This window comes from Nicotiana sylvestris, chromosome 3 (assembly GCF_000393655.2).
Source record: "Nicotiana sylvestris chromosome 3, ASM39365v2, whole genome shotgun sequence".
Taxonomy (NCBI): domain Eukaryota; kingdom Viridiplantae; phylum Streptophyta; class Magnoliopsida; order Solanales; family Solanaceae; genus Nicotiana; species Nicotiana sylvestris.
This window is the reverse complement of record NC_091059.1, coordinates 140156231-140176495: the sequence shown is the minus strand read 5'-3', so window position 1 is coordinate 140176495 and position 20265 is coordinate 140156231. Positions and strand designations below refer to the sequence as shown.

Sequence of the window (20265 nt, the reverse complement as noted above, 5' to 3'; positions counted from 1 at the left end):
GTAGCGTGGGTATTTCACGGGAGCTGCAAATCAAAATACTTACAAACATCTCAAGGGGTTCGTGGATACATGTTGGGGGAGTAAGCAAACTAATGTGTCCGAGAATGCACTCCAGTTGAGACTCTTCCCATTTTCACTTAGAGGGAAAGCACTTGATTGGCTTGAGCGACTTCCTAACCATTCCATCACTACTTGGGATGAGTTGGCGGATAAGTTCATTGCAAAATTTTTCTCACCAGGGAATATGGTTACATTGAGAGATGAGATCTTGGTGTTCAATCAAGAGCCCACGGAACCTTTGCATGTGATTTGGGGGCGTTATAGAACAAAGGTGAAGGAATTACCCAACAATGATATAACTGAGGTGATGATCCAACAGACTTTCTATTGGGGTATTAACACCACAAACCAATGCATAGTGAACCAACTTGCTGGGGGCAACGTCATGAAGCTGTCTTATGATGAGGCTTGTGACATTCTTGACGAGATGGCTGACATTTCTTCCGCATGGCAAAGTAGAGCCAATGCGCCCCAGGGTGACCCCACGCTTATTCATTTGCACAAGGAATTACATGATCATGGGCAGGCTATAGCTGAGTTGACAACTACAATGAACCAACTAGCAAAGGCACAGTTGCAACAAGTTCAAAATCCTCGCCAAGTGAATGCCATGGAGGGTGTTAACATGCTTGTCAACAAAAGAAGACAAAGAGGTCAACAGAACCAAGGGAATTCGGAGCAATTTGACAATGATTATGGTGGATTTCAAAATGATGGTTATGATGAACAAAGTGAAGAGGTGCAATACGTGAATAATTATCAAAGCCAAAGAGGCAATTCTTCCAACCAACAACAATGGAGACCCCAAGGCAATTGGGGTAATCAACAACAAGGCAATGGTAATTGGGGAAACAACAACCAAAATAATAATTGGGGCAATCAGAACAAAAATCAAAACAACCAAGGAAATTGGAATGGTAATAACAACAATTGGGGTAGTAATAAAAATCAAGGTAGATAGAACAATGGAAACCAAGTAAACCGGGGGCAAGGCTTTCAAAGGCCCCCAATATACCAACAACTGAACAATCCACCCCCATTTCCATCTCAATGTCCTAGTTCTTCTAGCAATGATATGGGTAGAATTGAAATGATGTTCGAACAGATGATGAAGAAGAATGTGGACTCGGATGCTCAGTTGGCTTTCCACAATACCTCTATCAGAAACTTGGAGGTACAGTTAGGCCAAATCTCACAATCTTTAAATACTCGCCCTAAGGGTGCTTTACCAAGTGATACGGCAGTGAACCCGAAGGGTGGGAACAATCATGTTATAGCGGTAACAACAAGAAGTGGGAGAGGCAGTGATGTGCATACCTCAAAATAAAAGAAAATTGTAGATAATGATGTTGAGTTGCAAGAAAATGAAGCTCCTTTGCTGGTTGAAAATGTGATTGATGAAAATGTGAATGAAGAAGTGAGGATTGATATTCAAGATGTCAAGGTGGAAACTCAAAATTATGTGAACCCGTCTAGGGAACACATAATAGACATGTCGGAGCTGGTTGTGCCTAAAGCCATGGCTCCTTTGCCAAGGCCACCTCCGCCTTATCCTCAAAGGTTCGCGAAGCAGAAAAATGAAAATCAGTTTAAAAAGTTTATTGACATGATGAAGAGCTTATCCATCAATGTGCCTTTGGTGGAGGATCTTGAACAAATGTCAGGCTATGCTAAATTCATGAAGGACTTGGTAACAAAGAAGCGGTCTATGGATTGTGAAACTATAAAGATAACTCACCAAGATAGTGCAATAGTGCATTCAATGGCCCTGAAGCTTGAAGATCCCAGTGCTTTCACCATTCCTTGCACCATTGGAGTGCGGATTTTGCTAAAGCTCTATGTGATCTGGGGGCTAGTATCAATTTGATGCCCTATTCCGTTTTCAAGACTTTGGGTATTGGGCATTCGAGGCCGACTTCCATGAGATTACAAATGGCAGATAGAACGATGAAGAGACAATTGGGTATTATTGATGATGTGCCTCTCATTACCCCACATATCTCCTCAATCTCTTCGGCCGTAAAAACCTCATCGTCTTCTTCTTCGATGTATTTCGGTCCGACGAAAGTCTCGTATAAATCTAGCAATGGTCGAGGCAGTTTCCAACCCTCATTTTTCCTCTTCCTTGCCCACTCTTCATCTTTTGGAGTGGGTTGAAAACCTATCCCAAAAAGTTTCTTGGTGGAAGGCAAGGTGATGGGTTCCGTTATTCCTTGCAGTGCTCGTCCAAGCCCTTTCCCTGGCCTGAATCCATGTCGGATCATTTCTTTAGCCAACATGATTGAGGCGTTGGACAAGAAAGGTTAGGGGCAAGGTCTTCCTTCTTCATACTGCTCTGCTAGCACAACTTCGAAAGCCTGATAAACCGTGTGCTCGCTCCCTTACCTCGCTTCAAGATATGGGATGGATGGGCCCCGATAAATAGACTGTTCGTCTTCTCCAAGGACCACAATTTCCCGATCTTTGTATTCAAACTTCACCATTTGGTGGAGAGTGGAAGGCACAGCCCCTGCCGCATGAATCCAAGGTCTGCCGAGGAGAAAATTGTAAGACGTATCCATGTCAAGCACCTGGAAAGTTATTTCAAACTCCACTGGTCCTATAGTTAACACCAAGTCTATTTCCCCGAGGGTGTCCCTCTTGACGCCATCAAAAGCCCTTACGCAGACATTATTGGGGCAAATTCTTCCAGTCCCAATTTCCATTCTCTGCAGCGTGGAGAGCGGACAAATGTCAACACCTGAACCTCCATCCAACATTACCTGCTTGACGTAGTAGTCTTCGCATTTAACTGTCAGATGTAAGGCTTTGTTGTGAGCTGCTCCCTCTGGAGGTAAGTCGTTCTTGCTGAAAGAAACCTGGTTAACTGCGAAGAACCTCTCCGTCATTCGTTCCAGTTGTTTGACTGAAGTTTCAACTGGTATGTACGCTTCGTTCAGGGTCTTGAGCAAGATTTTTTGGTGTTCGACATGCCACTTTATGGTGGAAGAGGGCATAGTTCTTGGGCATAAAATTTCAAAGCAGGTATTGAGGTAGACAAAGCAAAATTTGATGTGATTTCAATGCTCCCTCCCCTACATCTGTCAAGGGAGTCTAAAGTTTTCTTGGGCATGCGGGGTTCTACCGGAGATTTATCAAAGACTTTTTGAAGATGGTGAATCCCTTGTGCAAGTTGTTGGAAAAAGATACTAAGTTCATGTTTGATGAAAAATGTATGCAAGCCTTTGAACTTCTCAAGTATAAGTTGACCACCACTCCTATCATTACCGCACCTAATTGGAGCTTGCCTTTTGAGCTCATATGTGATGCAAGCGGTATTGCGGTTGGGGCGGTTTTGGGGTCAAAGAGTGAACAAAATATTTCATCCGATGTACTATTTGAGCAAGAGAATGAATGATGATCAAGTGAACTACACGGTGATCGAGAAATAACTTTTGGCTATTGTGTTTCGCAATGGAAAAGTTCCTGCCGTGTCTTATGGGTGCTAAGGTTATTATTCATACTAACCATGCCCCACTCCGGTACTTGATGACAAAGAAGGAATCCAAAGCTAGACTGATGTGATGGGTCTTGTTACTTCAAGAGTTTGATTTAGAGATTGTGGACCGGAAGGGTAGTGAGAACCAAGTGGCGGACCACTTGTCCCGCTAGGAGGAGGATGGGAGGCCTCGTGATGGCCTAGACATCAATGATTCATTTCCCGACTAACAACTCCTTTCAATGTCAATGAATGATATGCCATGGTTTGCCGATGTTGCTAATTTCCTTGTGACTGGTATAATCCTGTGTGAGCTCTCTTCTAACCAAAGGAAGAAGCTCAAGAGGGATAGTTTGCATTTCTATTGGGATGAGCCGTACTTTTTCAAGATTTGCACGGATTGTGTGATCCAAAGGTGTGTCCTAGAGGAAGAGCAATTGAATATCTTGGAGGCTTGCAATTCCTCTCCCTATGGTGGCCATCATGGCGGGGCGAGGACGGCTTCCAAAGTACTTAGTTGTGGGTTTTATTGGCCAACTTTGTACAAAGATACAAGTGAACTTGTAAAGAGGTGTGATGAATGTCAAAGAGCGGGTGGAATTTCGAAGAAAGATGAGATGCCTCTCAATACCATTCTTGAGGTTGATATTTTTGATGTGTGGAGCATTGATTTTATGGGCCTATTTGTTAGCTCGTGTGGGAACACATACATTCTTGTGGCGGTAGACTATGTTTCAAAGTTGGTTGAAGCCGTGGCTTTTCCCAACAATGAGGCCCGGAGTTTTGTTGCATTTCTCAAGAAAAGCATTTTTACAAGGTTTGGTACTCCTCGTGCAATCATAAGTGATGGGGGTCTCATTTTTGCAATAGAGATTTTGACACTTTGCTTGCAAACTATGGTGTTAATCACAAAGTTTCTAATCCCTATCATCCTCAAGAAAGTGGTCAAGTTGAAGTCTCCAACAGGGAAATCAAAAGCATATTGTCAAAGACGGTCAATGCAAATAGGACCGACTAGTCAAAGAAGTTGGATGACGCTCTATGGGCTTATAGGACTACTTACAAGACTCCGATTGGTATGTATCCATATCGGTTTGTGTTTGTGAAAGCTTGTCATCTACCGGTCGAGTTAGAGCACAAGGTCATGTGGGCTTTGAGGAAGCTAAATCTTGAATGGGATATTGTAGCCAATCTTTGTGTGGAGCAGCTCAATGAACTTGATGAATTCAGATTCTATGTCTACTCCAATTCGTCCTTGTACAAGGACAAGATAAAGTACCTTCATGATAAATATGCTCGTAGCAAGGAGTTCAAAGTATGTGATTTGGTTCTCTTGTTCAACTCTCGGTTACGTCTGTTTTTGGGAAAGCTTAAGTCTAAATGGAGTGGACCTTTTGAAGTGGTGTGCATGACCCCGTTTGGTGCACTTGATTTAAATAATAAAAATGGGGAAGTTTTAAGAGTGAATGGGAATAGGGTCAAGGACTACTTGGGAAAAATTGATGACAGCTACATGGTGGCACTTCTTCATCTAAAATGATTTGATGGTGACCTGCGTCGTGCCGCGATATTAAATCAGGTGCTTCTTGGGAGACAAACCATGTGTTTTTCTTCTTGTTTTTATTTGATTTTCATTGTAGTATAGGATTTATTTTTGGACTAACTAGTTGTGAGATGCTACAAGATTGTGTTGATGCAGTACAGGACATAGTGAAAAAAGTGTTTAGGTCTCTAAAGTTTTCAATGCGGATGCACTACATTTAGTGTGGACCACACTGATGAAGGACGAAAAGTCCAGCTCTCTGAAGTTTGCCACCGCGGCCACATTACGTTTTGTGCGGTCCGCGGTGGACCACTGCGGTCGCACGGTATTTTGTACGGACCGCAGTAGGTTGCCTTCTCAAACTTAAAAAATGCTATGTGGTGCGGACCGTAGTCCATTTTGTGCGGTCCGCATTAGGTTGTAAGCTGGGCCTGAGATCCTCCTTTTACACTTTTCGACTTTTTGCTCTCAGAACTCATAAAAGCAATGTTCATCTTTCCTTTTGCTCGTAATTCACTGCTTGGACTCGTTTACCTTTAGTTCATCTCACATCCGGTACCATTAACTTCTTTTTAATTGTTTAATTTTGTTAATTTCTTTTAATTTTTGTTTTTCTTGCTTCCCTTCTGTTATGCCCGTACTTCTTTGATTTGGTAAAATTAGGTTAGTTAATTTCTTGATTAAAGTAGGATTAGGTAGTCAGAAACATTGGGCAAACACATAGGAACCTTTCTTAGGTGTAAAATTGGACTTAAAATAAAAATACATTGAACCCTAAGTTAGTGTTGCTTCTGGGCACTCAGTGCGGACCGCGGTCGATTCTGTGCGGTCTGTGGTGCTTTAGTGCAGTCCGCAATGGCATTCTGTGCGTACCGCATTGATGAGTGTCTGTAATCTGATCTTCAAGGACTGCGGCCGCACTACTTTTTGTGCGGTCCGTATTGGTCCTTGTGCAGCCTTACTATATTTTGTGCAGTTCGCATTGCCTAGATACAGAGAGTGGGTAGTCTGAACCCCACCTCTGTGCGGACCGCATTGCCATTTTGCGCGGTCTGCATTGGCCTCTGTACGGCCGCAATCCATTTTGGGCGGTTCGCACTGTGTGATTTCTGCAACTGTCTGCAACCTTTTCTGCAACTCTGATCTTACTTACTTGTACTGATACTAACAAGCCTAATGGATGTTGTTTGCAGACAATGGTGAAACATAGAGGCAAGGGCTCTAAACAACCAGGTAGAGGAGAATCCTCCCGGGGAGGGAAATAGAAAATGATAAGACTGACTCCTCAAGCCCGCCAAAACATTAAAAACATGATAAAGATGATTAAATCTACTGATAGGGCCATTGACATGTCTGGGAGTGAGTACGAGCCCTCCTGAGAGATATCTTCAGACTCTATGCCAGAATACATCCCTGATTGGCCATAGAGGAAAAGGCTAAGAGACACTCCTCCACCTTTCCCCACTGCCCAAACATCAGTAAATGTATCTTCTGGGTCATCTAAGGGCTCAGCTGAAGGCAGTGGGGATGAATACTCCACCTCTCCCATAGCTTCATTATCCGGAAAGGGTGCAGTATGAGAAGAAGAGGTAGTAGGAGAAGGGGATGAGCCCCAAGTTGGCGGGGTAGAACGAACTAAAAACTCGGAGGTATGGCAAGACCGGTTTGTGAGCGAGGTAGCTTATCACAAATTTAGGGAATGGTGGCCAGTGAGAAAGTTGATCTCGGAGAGGAGCTTTGTTGATAGAGACTTATTACCTCACAACCCTAATGTGAGAAGTCATTTTAGAGAGAAAATGGGTTGGGAGTATTTCTTAAACAACTGTGAGGATGCAAACGAGCACCTGGTCAAGGAATTCTATACCAATGTTACCCACATCAAAAAGGGCACAAAAATGACCAAGGTGCGAAATCTGAAGGTGCTTTTTGACAGAAAAACAATAAATGATTACCTCGGTTTTGATGAGGATGATGAGGCACTGTATATGGCAAAGATGGAATTGGCCGAGGAGGTCCGTCCCTGGTTGGCACAGTATCTGGAAATCCCAGGTACCACCCCCGATTGGCTAAATGCGGGAGTGAAAATTTTGAGAAGAAGTCTGAATTTCGAAGCCAAGGGGTGGAAAACATTTGTGTGCAGCAGATTGGACCCCACCACTCATGACAACTCCCTCCCTCTTCATCGGCCAGTTTTGGTGGCATCGATCATGGCGGGGTACCTGATTAATGTCGAAAAGGTAATGTCTCGGGTAAATACGCAGGTAGTTAGTGAGGGTGACAGAAACTACCCCATCCCTAGCTTCTTGACCATGTACTTCAAGGACCTCAAAGTTGAAAAGAGGCTGTTTGATATCAAAGTGAAAGCAAAGGCCCCGTTTTCATGGTATAGTATGCAGGGTGATGACAACCCAAAGAGCAAGAACTTCAAGGGAACAGCTACTGCTCCAACTAGCCAGTCTGAAGAGCCAGTTGTGGTAGTGGCTCCTACTCAGCCTGCTTCCACCTCCGCAGACATTCCTCCTGGTCCATCCACTTCAGCAGATCCCGAGATACCCTCTTACCGAGACTACCCAGTGACTGCACACCAACTGAGCCAGGCTTTTCTCAACATCAACAACTGGATGCAGACAGCTTCATCCAAGTTGTCTATCCTCACTACTACAGTAGAAGCTCAGTCGGCACCTCCACCTCCGCCTCCGAAGGTCTCGCAGTCTTTCGAGGACGCCCTCAAGGTGATTTTGGCCAACCATAAGAAAATCTTTGACACCCAGAAAGTGCTCATGAATGCCGTTGATTCACACAGCAAGGCTCTCAAGTAGCTTGCTAAGGAGCACAAGAAGTTGAGGAAGGCGCGGGCTTCCAAGGAGTCCGTAAAAGAGCTGAGGGTTGAGGTTGATAGGATGAAGGTAGATCATCTGCCTTTGGACTTATTGCTACAGGACCCGGTACCAGCAGCTCATCCTCTGTCTGAGCAGTCTTAGAGGCCTCCCAAGAGGAAGAGGATGATTCCCCGAGTAGACGATGCAGTCATCCAGTTGGCAGATCCACCGGAGACCTCCTCCAGTCAGCCATAGGATGCACCTCAGGAGCCTGTCCAGGTCCAGGCCCAGGTCCCAGCAGCAAAGTAGAAGGCCATAGGCAACTAGTCTGAGGTTCCCGAGCATATTGATTACCCAGGGACCACTCAGGATCCCATGCAGACAGACGGGTCATAGGGAGTCTCTATATCATTTTCCCCTTTTCTTTTTGGTGCTTATTTGGTTTAGTTGGCATTGGGGACAATGCCAGCTTTCATTTCATGGGGTAGGCCCTACTTTTATGGATTTGGATTATTGTATATATTTGACAATTTTTATGCTTTCTTTATTTTCATCTGTGGTTTGTATATAATTTTAACATTTCGTTACATTTCTCATGCTTTTATTTTACTTTGGGTTTGTATATAAAGTTATGTTACATTGTACATATTCATCTCATCTATTGTATATTCGATTAAATCCCCTCTTGTAAATATTCATTTTACTTTTCGCATTTTTCCTTTCCGTAGCTCCTTATTTTTATTCGTAGCTTCTTGTTTTGAACGTTTGCAATAAGCTTTTGGTTTTCTTAATGTCACAGTTTTTTTCCAAAGGTGGAGTTTGTGTGAACCGGGTGTCTCTTTCCAATGATGGATGGCGTGCCAACCTTCTTAATGGTTTGAGTCCGTCTTTCTTTTCTCTTTTAGTAGTTAGTGGTTAAAGGTGCCTCAAGCACAGCTTCACTTGGGCCTAGCACATTTGCCTTTGATCTCATGGTCAAAAATAAATTGTTGTGTTTAGGATGGTGAAAGTCGTGACCTTGAGACTCTTGTATTGACCGATAATCATCAAGTGATTTTTTGGGACCATTGCGCTCAAATCTTATCTAAGGTCGTTGTGGGCCCTCAAATCTATGTCTTTAGTTATTTCGTAGCTTGTGTGGTGAGAAATCACATTGCAAGTCCAAGTCTCGAGCCATTGGTCTAGAACTTACCCTGAATGTTTGTTGAGGCAAAATCCTAAGTGACTTTTGACTTGAGACATGATTATAGGCTCTCCTTGGTCCAAATGATAGCTTGAACACTTCAATAACCTACCAATGATAAGATCCCTAGTCAACCCTTTTGAGCCTTAGACCTTTTTCCTTCAAAGAACCATGATACAAGCCTTTACCCGTTCTAAAAGATACCCTCTCTTGGTACCCGATCTTTCCTTTAGCACATGGCAAAAGTATAAGTTTGGGGGGAGGGACGAGGATGGCAACAAAGTGGTAAAAAGGTACCAAATAAAAAAAGGAAAGGCAATAAAAAAGAAAAAAAAGTAAAAAGACAAAAAGAATGCTCAAAGTAGAATTGAATAAAAAGGGATTCAAGAAAAGCAAATAATGAAATGTGTGGAAAGTTGAGAAAGGATAAAAGATTTGAAATGCATAAGAAAGAGTAACAGTGTGTCTCTCTAACCACTTAGAAAGAAGTGAAAAGACTAAAAAAAGTCAAATGAATTTGAGCCAAAATGAAATAAAAGAAGTGCTTAAGGGAAGATGGAACCTACTTAGACCAAACATTACCTACACTAAACCAAAAAGCCTTCACTATGTCTCCACAAAAGCCCTATATGATCTTGAGTTGAATGAAACTTGCATTAGTGGTGACTCATATAAGGGGCAAGCATATGGTACTTAGAGCCGGACTTGTGACTTTTCCTTGAGAGAGATGAGTGATTTTCCATTAACCTCGTTCTGAGTGCTACTATTCTAAAGGTGAGGTTTGCTCAGGGAGAGTAGAGGATGTGTGAGTTTGGGTTCCACGATGACCAAAGTAATAGAAAGAGTTCTTTGATATGTTGAGTCAACTCTTGATGCTCTTGTGTCGCACTTAATCCATGGTGTTTAAAAGGGTAAACGTTGTTAATGATTCATTTGTATTTAGGGCAATTGTTAGTCCCAATTGATGCTAGATGAGGTCACTTTAGGACATCTGAATTTTCCTGGATTTTTCCTTAAGGGGTGGGTCTTATTTTGTTTGCTTGAGGACAAGTAAAAGCTTAAGTTTGGGGGAGTTGATAACCATGTATTTTGATACATTTTATACTCCTTCTTGCTTATGTTTTGATTAGAAATTTGTACAAAATAGTCCCAAAAGGCTCACAAGTTGTGCTTGATTGCAGATTTGATCAACAAAGTGATAAGATATCAAAGATCTGCTCAAAAAGGAGTGAAACTTGTACAAGTACCAAGACAAGACAAAGCTCAGGCAAAACAGGCCCAATGCAGCCGCACACCATTCTGTGTGATCCGCACAAGTGAGGTTCAAAGTGGTTGATTTCCAGGACAAAAGGCAATTTGGCCGCATGAGATTTAATACGGTCCGCATTGGAGTAACTACAACCGCACTCGATTTAGTGCGGTCCGCAAAATCAAGGATCAGAGAAGTGCCAGTTTGGAGATTAAAGCCAATGTAGTCCGCACTCCATTTCATGCGGACCGCACTAGAAGCCACCGCGTCCGCACTCTATTCTGTGCAGTCCGCATTGCCCGAGTTCAGAGAGTTGGATTTTCAAGTTCAGAGCCCTAGTGCGGCCGCACGTGATTTTGTGCGGTCCGCACTAGCCCCACAGAGGTATTTTGTCCAGATTTTTCAGCTTAGTATAAATAGCTTCTTTTCCCATTTTTAGGTCATCAGATAGATTTTGTACTGCTGCGCTTGTGACTTCGATAGTTTTGGCTATTTTGAGCAATTTTAGCTTCATTTCAACATTGAATCTTCTAGTTTATCTTAGCAATTAATTAATATGAGCTCTTCTTCATCTATTTCTTTGTTTTCTTCTTCAATTATGACTAGCTAGACCCATAAGTTAGGGTTGTGGCTCAACCCTAGTGTGGGTAATTGAGGAGTCTTGTGTTTTAGGGCTAGATTGACTATTGGTGTTTGATATTTGGTCCAATTGCATGTTTAATTGCTGAATTGGTGGTTGCAAACACTAGTTTGTATTTAGTTGACTTTGGCTCTTTTTGAGAAAGAGAGCCCAAGTCTTTGAAATTGGTCCAACAAGGAATTGGGGCGTACTCAAGAGATTGATAGCCCCAATTAAAGGGTTAAACCTAGAGATAGTAATACCCGACTTGAACCTTGATTACTTGTACAAATTTGCATACCCAACTGGTCTTGAGAAAATCAATTTGGGCAAAATCACTCGAACCACCGAGAGGTGTAGAGCGGGTAAAATTGTGCAACAGTTATATCATACTCCCCAAATGTGTCAATCATGCCTTAGACTCAAGTACCCGTCAATTGACCACCTAGGCGAAAGTCACTACCGTATTGCCTTTTAACCATTTGAACAACTCGCAATAGTTTACTCTTAGCTTATTCTAGTTTAATTTAGCATTGTAGTTTCATAAAATTAGAAGTAAAACAAAAACCCAAAAATGTTTAGAAGTGTAATTTGGAACACATACACAACTCTCAATTAGATAGAAACTAAACTCCAACTTCTAGCTCCCTATGGAAATCGATCCCGACCTTAATCGGGTAAAAGCTGCTTCTACCCTCTCTCGCTACTCAATAGTTGTGCAGGGTTGGCCTCGATCACCTATACACAGAATAAGAAAAGAATGGCCTATTCTACTTTACCCTCGGGGACTACGGCCCCGTCGGCCTCTCCCTCATTATCTTCGGCATCAAATACGAGGAACTTGGCATCGTATTCATCTGCCTTGGCCTGCTCATTCTCTTCGGAGAGATCGAAGCCCTTAGCATGGATTTCCTCGAGGGTTTCCCTCAGGAATTTGCACCGGCCATACTCATTGCTTCTGCTCTCCTGATCGTAAGCCCCTCTAAACTCAGCCTGGGCATTGGTAGCATCTTTTAAATAGACGGCCACTTTCTTGTCAGCCTTATCTCGAATCTCTTCGGCTTCGGCCCCGGTGTCCACAACCTCGGCCTTCATCTTCAAAAGTTCAGACTCGAGACTTGCAATCCTGCTCGTCTGGCCAAGTTGTTTTTGTGAGCGTTCTGGAACTGCACCTTGAGGGTAGAAGCCTTGGCCAAAACATTCTTCTTGGCTGCAACTTGGGCATCTATCTGAGCCTTTAGCTCATCACACTCATACTTGGCCTAGCCGACTTCGCCCCAAAGGCATTCCAGGTCATCCGTATTGCTCTGCAGCTAAAGTATCAAAATATTAACCTCAGAGGATAGAAGAAGAAGCATGCATTCCCTTGGAACAAAGGTTACCTGTTTCTCGAGGCGGCCTTCGTAGTTCAGGCTTCGATTCATCTCGTACCGAAGGTGTCTCAAATCCTTATCCCTTTCATCACAAAGGAGCCTGAGGGATTTTTCCCCGTTTAAGGCCTTCCGCAACCTGGATTCACAGAGGAGAAGCTTGGACTTGAGCTTGTCAAAGGCTTATGAAGAAGCTCAGTGAGAAACTGAAAATGCAAAAGCAAAAAACCAACAAAGTCAACAAAACTCACCACAGAACAGAGTTGTTGAGCCTTCTCAAAGGTTGAACGTACATCTACTAGCATGGTCTTACTAGCCCCAACCAGACCACTCTCGATAGGAATATGATCAATCGAGACCCAGCTCAAATTAGGCAGGCCCTGGCCTCGAACATCCAGCGAAGTACCTTCAACGGGAGAAAAAGACGGCGGTAGAAAATTTGTGTCCCTCAAAGTACCTTCGACGAGAGAAGAAGACAGCGGCAAAGAAGGAACCATTTTCCCAAGGCTAGAAGCCTCGGGTGCTGCGGGCTCAACTGATACATCTTTTTTGAGCCTCCGGGCAGAGCTTGCCTCGCTATGAGCACTTTTGCTCTTGGAGGATTCCTTCCGTTTATTATTATTACTCGGCCCCGAAGCTGATGACCCTTTCTCCCCTCCGGGGGGCACAGTCTCACTTCAGGAAATTCTCTAATGCATGTGGCGACGGACTTAATATACATAAAAGAAAGTACCTTTCAAAGAAAATAAACCACACAGCACGTACCGTGGTATTTTTCCTCTCATCTACCCTTCGACAGGTCTCATCACTTACGCTCATCGTAGGTCAAGCGAGCTTCTAGCTTCAAGTCCAATCCGCTAGGTCGGGGACCTCGTATGGAATCCAAGGAATTTTTGTACAAAGGAAAAGGAAAACATCTTTACGGAGTCTACCTCCACCATAAACAAAAATTACTAAAACACAAGTGTACCACTTACGTGTGAAATTCCATTTCTCAGGAAACAGCTGGAACTCCACGGAGAAAATATCGACAGCCCGCACTAGGACAAATCTATTTATCCACCCTCGGTCCCTATTTTCTTCATCATCGGCAACAAAGGGCCTGGTGGATAGACATCGTAAAGCTATCAGGCCTCGGTAATGAAAGGGCCAGTACAATCTGATGAGATGGCTAAGGGTGAACTTAAGCCCAGCTTCCTCCACAAAGAACCTCATCATCAATATTATCCTCCAGAACGACTGGTGAACCTATGCTAGGGTAACTCGATATCTTCGATAGAAGTCAAACAACCTCAAAATGTTACCCTATCTCGAGGATCTCTGCTATTACAAGTGCGGGTAATTAACCCGATTCTTTGGCCCTCGGGCTACCTAAGCCCGAGTCAGTTCTCACTCGAGAATTATTAATAAAGACTTAGGGTTATCTTCGCGTTCTGATCAATTTAAATGCTCTCTCAGTTACTTTAGCCCAGGGGCCATCCGAGTTCGAGTGCATCCTCGCTCAGGGGCCATCCGAGTTCAAGTGTATCCTTGCTTATGGGCCATCTATAACGCCTTACAGCTATCTTCATTTTAAGTTGAAATCGAGTTTTCGAGGCTGCCCGAGTTCGAGCAAACTCTCACTCGAGGATTAGCGACAAGAACTAAATGGGCTAACCCCTATTTCAAAGAAAATCGGAACCCTGCTCTCGCTCAACTCGAACTCAGAAGTCCCGCCGGCCTAAGTTTGTACCAGATCAATCCAGACTTAGTCCAAGGGGTGACAAAGAATCTCAAGAAATATCATATTAACTAATCAAGAACCAGAGGGATTACAATGTCCGGTTCCAGTGTTCGGGCCAATCAAAAGCAAAATAAAAGTCCAGCACAAGCCAAAGGCAAATCAAAGCAACTTTTATATTGATAAAAGACGGTTACAAAAGCCCATGAGGGGTCCTTACATAGAAACAAAGAAGCAGAAAACAACATTCTAAAATCCTAATCTACTCTCGGAGGTACATTCACGGGAGCGACATCTACGAGAATGAACTTCATTTCGATCTTCCGAACGACGTCTTTGAGAATCTCCTCCGAAGAAGCAATAGATGAGGAAGAGGTTGTAGCCTATCAAAGAGCCAAAGCTTTTAATAGGCAGGGAAAATTGTGGCTTGGTGAAAAATTTGGCGATTGTGGGACTCGCCAGCACTACTATTGGGAAGCCACTTCCTGAGACATTGTAATGGTGCGGGATGCAAAAGTTAGTAGATGGCACCACTTCACTCCATAAAAAGCAAAAGGAGTGAAGCGCCACACCAGGTTGAAGTTAAGAGAGGTAAGCAGCAGTTCATGGTCCACATATCCTCTAATACGGGAATAATATGAAGCCCCTCTCTCGTTATTTCGGGCCACCAACAACAACAACAACAACAACAAAAAACCAGAACGATCCCACTCAGTGGGAAAAAGCTCTGAAAAAGAACCATGACATAACTGGCAAAACCGTTGCCATGTGAACTTACGGTCACCGGCTTGAACCATGGAAGTTAGAGTTTGGATGAGGATGAAGAGAAGAAAATGGTTAAAGGCTGTTGAAGTAAGGTTGGGTGGAATTTTGGTTCAAGTAAGCTTTCATTTATAGAAAGGCAGTAACGTAACTGATGACACAATCAACGCCTTTGGAAATGTATCGACAGGCGCGATCAATGCTTTTTGGGAAACGGATCGGAGGCGATAACATCGCTTTTGGAAAAATAAATCAGCGGTGCATTGAATGTTTCTGGAAAGATGAACCGATGGGACGTCTCAATCATCACAAAAGCTTACTTATAAGCATGACGTCATCGTGAGAAGCTCGAGGAGAACGATGTTAAAGTCGTTTCATATCATTCCATTCTAAAAAACGCGAGGACTATCTGTATATGGCTAAAATCGGAGAGCCCGATTTTATGATTATTATGACATCCCATAGCTCGTCTTTAGGAGGCCTGAAGCACAGTTCGAGCCTCGACCCCAAGGGTTCCCTATGTCTGACCTCCGGGCAGAGCAAATCGGCGGCTATGATGAATGAGTAGGAGATTCCCAAGGCAAGTGGTTAGAGCTGACCAAGTCTATAAGAATAGTACAAGTCTGTACCGTGGCATTAAATGGTTGTACCAGCCGTTTATCTTTGTAATAAATGCATATGTACTATTTTGGGATCCCCCTCCTATATAAAGGGGACCCTTGCTATTTCTTGCACACATGATATTCAATACAAGAATAAGAACATTCTTTGCTCTCTAACTTAAACATTCTCCACTATCTCTCCTTTGATTTATTGCTTACATTCATTGTATTTCATTGATTGTTCTTCATTTATTACTCATCACTGATCATAAAGAGCACTCATCAAAGCTTTTAGAGTTGTTAGGCCTTCATCGGCTATCCACAGCCTAAAACTTTAGCTCGACCTCGAGGCCCAGTATAGGCTGGCTCGAGACCCCGTCTCTTGGCCACTCTGTTTGCATAACATACTATTTTCAAGATCTTATCTTATTTTCTAGTCTCACACTCAGTATTTATTTCCTAACAACTAGCATTAAGATAAATTACGTATTGTTAGAATCACAAAATCAAATCTAATTGTAATTACCATTTTCAAGGTAAACATGTAGGAAAATAATGTAACTGCAATAACCTATTTTTTGGACTACAATACCTTCAATGCTAATTTTAATATTTAAGATTTTAAAATTAATAAAATTTTATCTATTAGATTCTTATTAAAAATATGTATGAAGGTTTAACAAAATCAGTTTCATAAGAATCCTTCGTATTGGCAATATATTACCACTCAATAATGTCAAATACGAAGAAAAAATAACAATAACATTAAATGGACTACATACACCGCTTCAAACGAGGGCACTTTGTAGTACTTTTGCAGCCTCCACGCGGTCAGCCAAAACGTCCACTTGGGGGCAAGTGACAGAGCCATGTGGGAGACCTGAAACAAGCAAAAGATTTAGTTAGCAAATCCACTCATGTAAAAGACATAAGAAAGAAAGAGACACAAGAAAAAAGAACTCAGTTTACCGTGGTGCTTGGCCTTCCACTCATATTTTGGGGCCATCTCCTTCCACCGACGAGTTTTTGGATTATGATAACCAGAATCCTCTGAACCCATCGGTCAAGTCCTTGAACCCTTGAGGTGTCCACTGAGTAGCTGCAACAACTGAGACAAAAAGGTCAACAACGTCGGGAGACGGTCTTTTTACAAAGAAAAAGGGCGAATGAATTACAAACTTACGTGAATGATTCCACAATTCAGAAAGATGGAGTTATGGCCGGATACCCTTGGTAGCAATGATAACAAACTGCTCCATCCACCTAGGGTTATTGTCATCATCCACACTTGTGAGAAGAGCGTGGTGGCCACGTTTGCTAAAATTGATTACTCCCCCACGGAAAATCTTTGGGGAGTAAAGATTCATCATATGCGCTAGAGTTAGGGTTTTCCCAGTCTCGATGCATAACCGACGTAGGCAAACCAGCATTTGCCATATTTAGGGTCCTACTTTGTGCCAAGCAAACCTAGTACCGATGGTAGAATTCCAAGACTACAGGGTCAACCCCCTGCTCAAAGAAAATGGGCCCAAAGTGAAAGGATATGTATAGACATACGTAAAATCTTCCTTGGTGAAGGTAACCTGCTCTATCAGGTAAGGAGAAATGACGTTAAGGTCCGAGCAGTTACAGTCTTCCTTCACAGTAAGAATATAAGAAGGGCAGATAGAGAAAGTATACCTGCTAATGGCCAAGTCCGCGAAGATGCGGAGGGAAACTTCTCTTGGAAGTCGTTGACGGTGTTCAGATATTTAGGGATAATGGTGCTTACCGTAGGAGGATCAGTATCGGCATCCACCTCTTTATATTTGCTTCTCTTCGGGCTCCCACCGAAGAAAAGACTAGAGGTTTTGAAAGACTCGGTAAAAGAAGCCATGTTAGCAAAATAGTGATGGACATTTTGAAGAAAGTCGGAACGAGATGAGAGCAGAAGAGAAGAAGGATAAATGCAAAGAAGATAACGAACTTGTAAAAGTTTTAGAAGTGAAAGTGGTAAAATAATGAGTATAAGTAAAGATATAGACGACAAAAATTACGGTCATGATTACCTCAATAAGTGACAAAAATATTGCGAAATCGTGGGGCAACACGTGTTTAGGGAAATAAATACGAGAAGACATGCGTCCTTTCAAGTGTCAGAGACTGTTCACAAGGATTTCAGAAGTTTTTCTGCTAAGAAAGAAATCTTCACCAACTTCGTAATAACACAAAGATATGCCACTGGAAAACAGGGGGACTATCTGTATAGGGTAAAATTGATTTATATTAATACTCGAACGATAGCGTGACACGTGGAATGGAAGACAGGTATAAAATAAATTGCGTAGTAAGTGGGACGGGAAAAAATAGCTGCAAGTGACAACATCAGGCTGACCCCAAGGGGAACATGATCAATGTGAGCAGAATTAAATATTTGTCATCGAAAAGTATTTAATGAAGAATATTTTCAGGCATTAAATGGGCAGCTGTTTCAGAGAATATTTGCATTCATAGCATATCTTTACATATTCATTAATGGACCTCTTTATTGTCATTTAAGAGGGATCGATCTTAGGATCATGTTTCACTAGGTTTAGCTATAAATAGCATTCTCAACAGACATTGTAGGAAAAGGAAATATTTGGCAAAACTTATGCTACATTCTATTTTTAAGCTAAATAAAATAACTTTACTTTCTATTTTATATTGTTCTTACTTCTGCCCTTGGAGGCATTGCTAAACAAGTTATCTTTAGCCGGGAAAAAAACAATTAAGGACGTATTAGAAAGAATTAAATTGAGTGTAGTTATATGAGTCTAACTTGTTTGTCTGACTCACAGATAAAGGAGACGGAGCACTCCATTTCTAGCTACACCCTACAAGTGAATCATTAAACTGGAGAAAACAAGAACACAAGGCAAGTCATGCGCAGTCCAGCTCGCAGCAGCTGTAACGTTGGAACGTCAGTGACATTGATGATAACATTGATTCCGTAAAAACATAATAACAAAACTTGAAAATTTACACTTGACAGAAAGCCTCAGAAAGAAGAGGCACACTTAAAAGATGTGGATCTTTACAAAATCATATCTCCTGATTTCCATTTGAGATACTTTTACAGTCACTTTACATAAACCAAAACACTATTCATTACTTGGACGGACGTTCTCATGTGACGTCTCAGAGCCACTGCTCCTCTAATATCCTACTACTACTCTCCTATTTCCTCTATTTTCAACACTACTTGTACTGAATACTACTGATGCAAACAAAAATAGTTAATGATAGCAGAGCAAAGGGAATAGAACAAAGCCTTTAGTTTCCTATTCCCGCTATCTTTACACTTTCAAAATATTACTACTATTCAGATACTCCATCTGTTCAGTTCCTCCCAAGAGGCTCTTGGCAGATCTTCACTTCCAGATCTTGGTAATAACATCGAACAGTCTGTAAAGTTTAGAATTACTATTAGTCAAATCTAAAGTAACCAAACACAATTTGAAAAAATTAAGGACTTAAGTGCACTATAGAAAACTTTATGGACATAATATGTACCTTTTGCAACTGAGCTGTAAGATCTCTTGCAATGAAGAATAGCGCCTTGGATTCCATCATTTTGCTCCTGCAGAAGTGAATCGTCTCTCCGGTTCATCGGCGACGGTGAAGCTCCGGCAAATGTAGACGCCGCAGACCGGCTTTTACCTAGGTGCTTACGAACAGCTCCAAATGCAGCAACTCGGTTCCCCTGTTTTCCCTCCTCTGATGCTTTTCTGGGTGAGGAGCACATTGATTGCGTCGACGGAGAAGACAATGGCGATACTCCAATTTTTTCGGTGTACCTTTTTGAAGCTCTGGCGTACAAAGGCTTCATCAATTTCAAATACTTGGGCACATCAGCTCTTATAAACTTCTTCAACGATTCGTCAACTGACAAATCTTCTTCTTTCTCTTTCTGCAGTTTGCTCCTTAAACTGTTGTCTCTTGTAAAAACAGGGCTCATTGGAACCGGAACCTCTTCCGCTTTGCATTTCGCCGTAAAGCGTTTGCTCTGAATCTTTGGGCTTGCCGTAGCTGAATCGTCAATGCCCACTTTCTCCGGCTTAGACTTCCTGAAGCCCAATAAGAAGACCCGAAACTTGGGGGCTGATTTGAGGATCCAAATCGGAGATTGAGGCTTTGAGTTGGAGTCGATTGCAAAGGGTTTTTGTTTAAAGAAAACGTCTCTGGGGGATTCAGGGTTGCGGGGACTGTTAACAGAAATGCACTTTGGGTTGTTGTTGTCTACTTTGGGGCGTCTATCTGGTCCAGTAAACACCAACTCGAAGAAGGAGTCCTCATCGTCATCGGTTTCTTCATCAGTTTCAATCGCCGGGTTGCGTACGTAGTCCAAATCATCGAGTTCAGAGACAATGTCCCGATCATCAGCAGCAGTATCGGTGCTGGTATTTCGCCAGAATTTGAGTAGGTTAAAAGCTTCCATTGATTTCAACAAGTGAGAATGGTGAAAATGTGAGATCAGAATGGGCAAAGAGAGTGAAAACGTGGGGCTATAAATAAAGGCAGCTTTCGAAATGGATTTTAGGCTGTGAAAGCAAAGAGTTGATGTAAACTTCACTACTTTTTGAGAGGGAGGAAAGACTGAGGAGTGAGGAATAATGCAAAGACCTTTGTTGGTTTCATCGTTTTATATAGAGAGGGGAAGGAAAATTTTAATACGAGGCAATTTTTCTAACTCGGTCCATAAATTTATAACACAAAAAAAATCTTATACAATTAATATAAGTTATATGAGATACAAATAATATTTTTCGGAGGAGAATTAGAGTCATCCTCATGTGAGAGGCACAGTTTCAGTTGATTTAAATATTAAAAAATAGAAGA

General features: G+C 42.3%; 1 protein-coding gene across 1 annotated transcript; it reads right to left on the bottom strand.

Moving 5' to 3' along the window:
- Nucleotides 1-18459: 18459 nt before the first annotated feature.
- On the bottom strand, nucleotides 18460-20029 carry LOC104235255 (probable membrane-associated kinase regulator 2). The gene is made up of 2 exons (XM_009788978.2): nucleotides 18940-20029; nucleotides 18460-18831 (listed from the first exon to the last, which is right to left on the bottom strand). Exons 1-2 carry the CDS (start codon nucleotides 19862-19864, stop codon nucleotides 18749-18751), a joined length of 1008 nt encoding a protein of 335 aa, XP_009787280.1. The 5' UTR covers nucleotides 19865-20029; the 3' UTR covers nucleotides 18460-18748.
- Nucleotides 20030-20265: the final 236 nt, after the last annotated feature.

Coding starts and splice junctions, on each gene's coding strand:
- LOC104235255 (XM_009788978.2), bottom strand. CDS start 19,864: ATGGAAGCTTTTAACCTACTCAAATTCTGGCGAAATACCAGCACCGAT. Junction 18,832..18,939: donor TTACAGCTCAGTTGCAAAAG/GTACATATTATG, acceptor TAAACTTTACAG/ACTGTTCGATGTTATTACCA.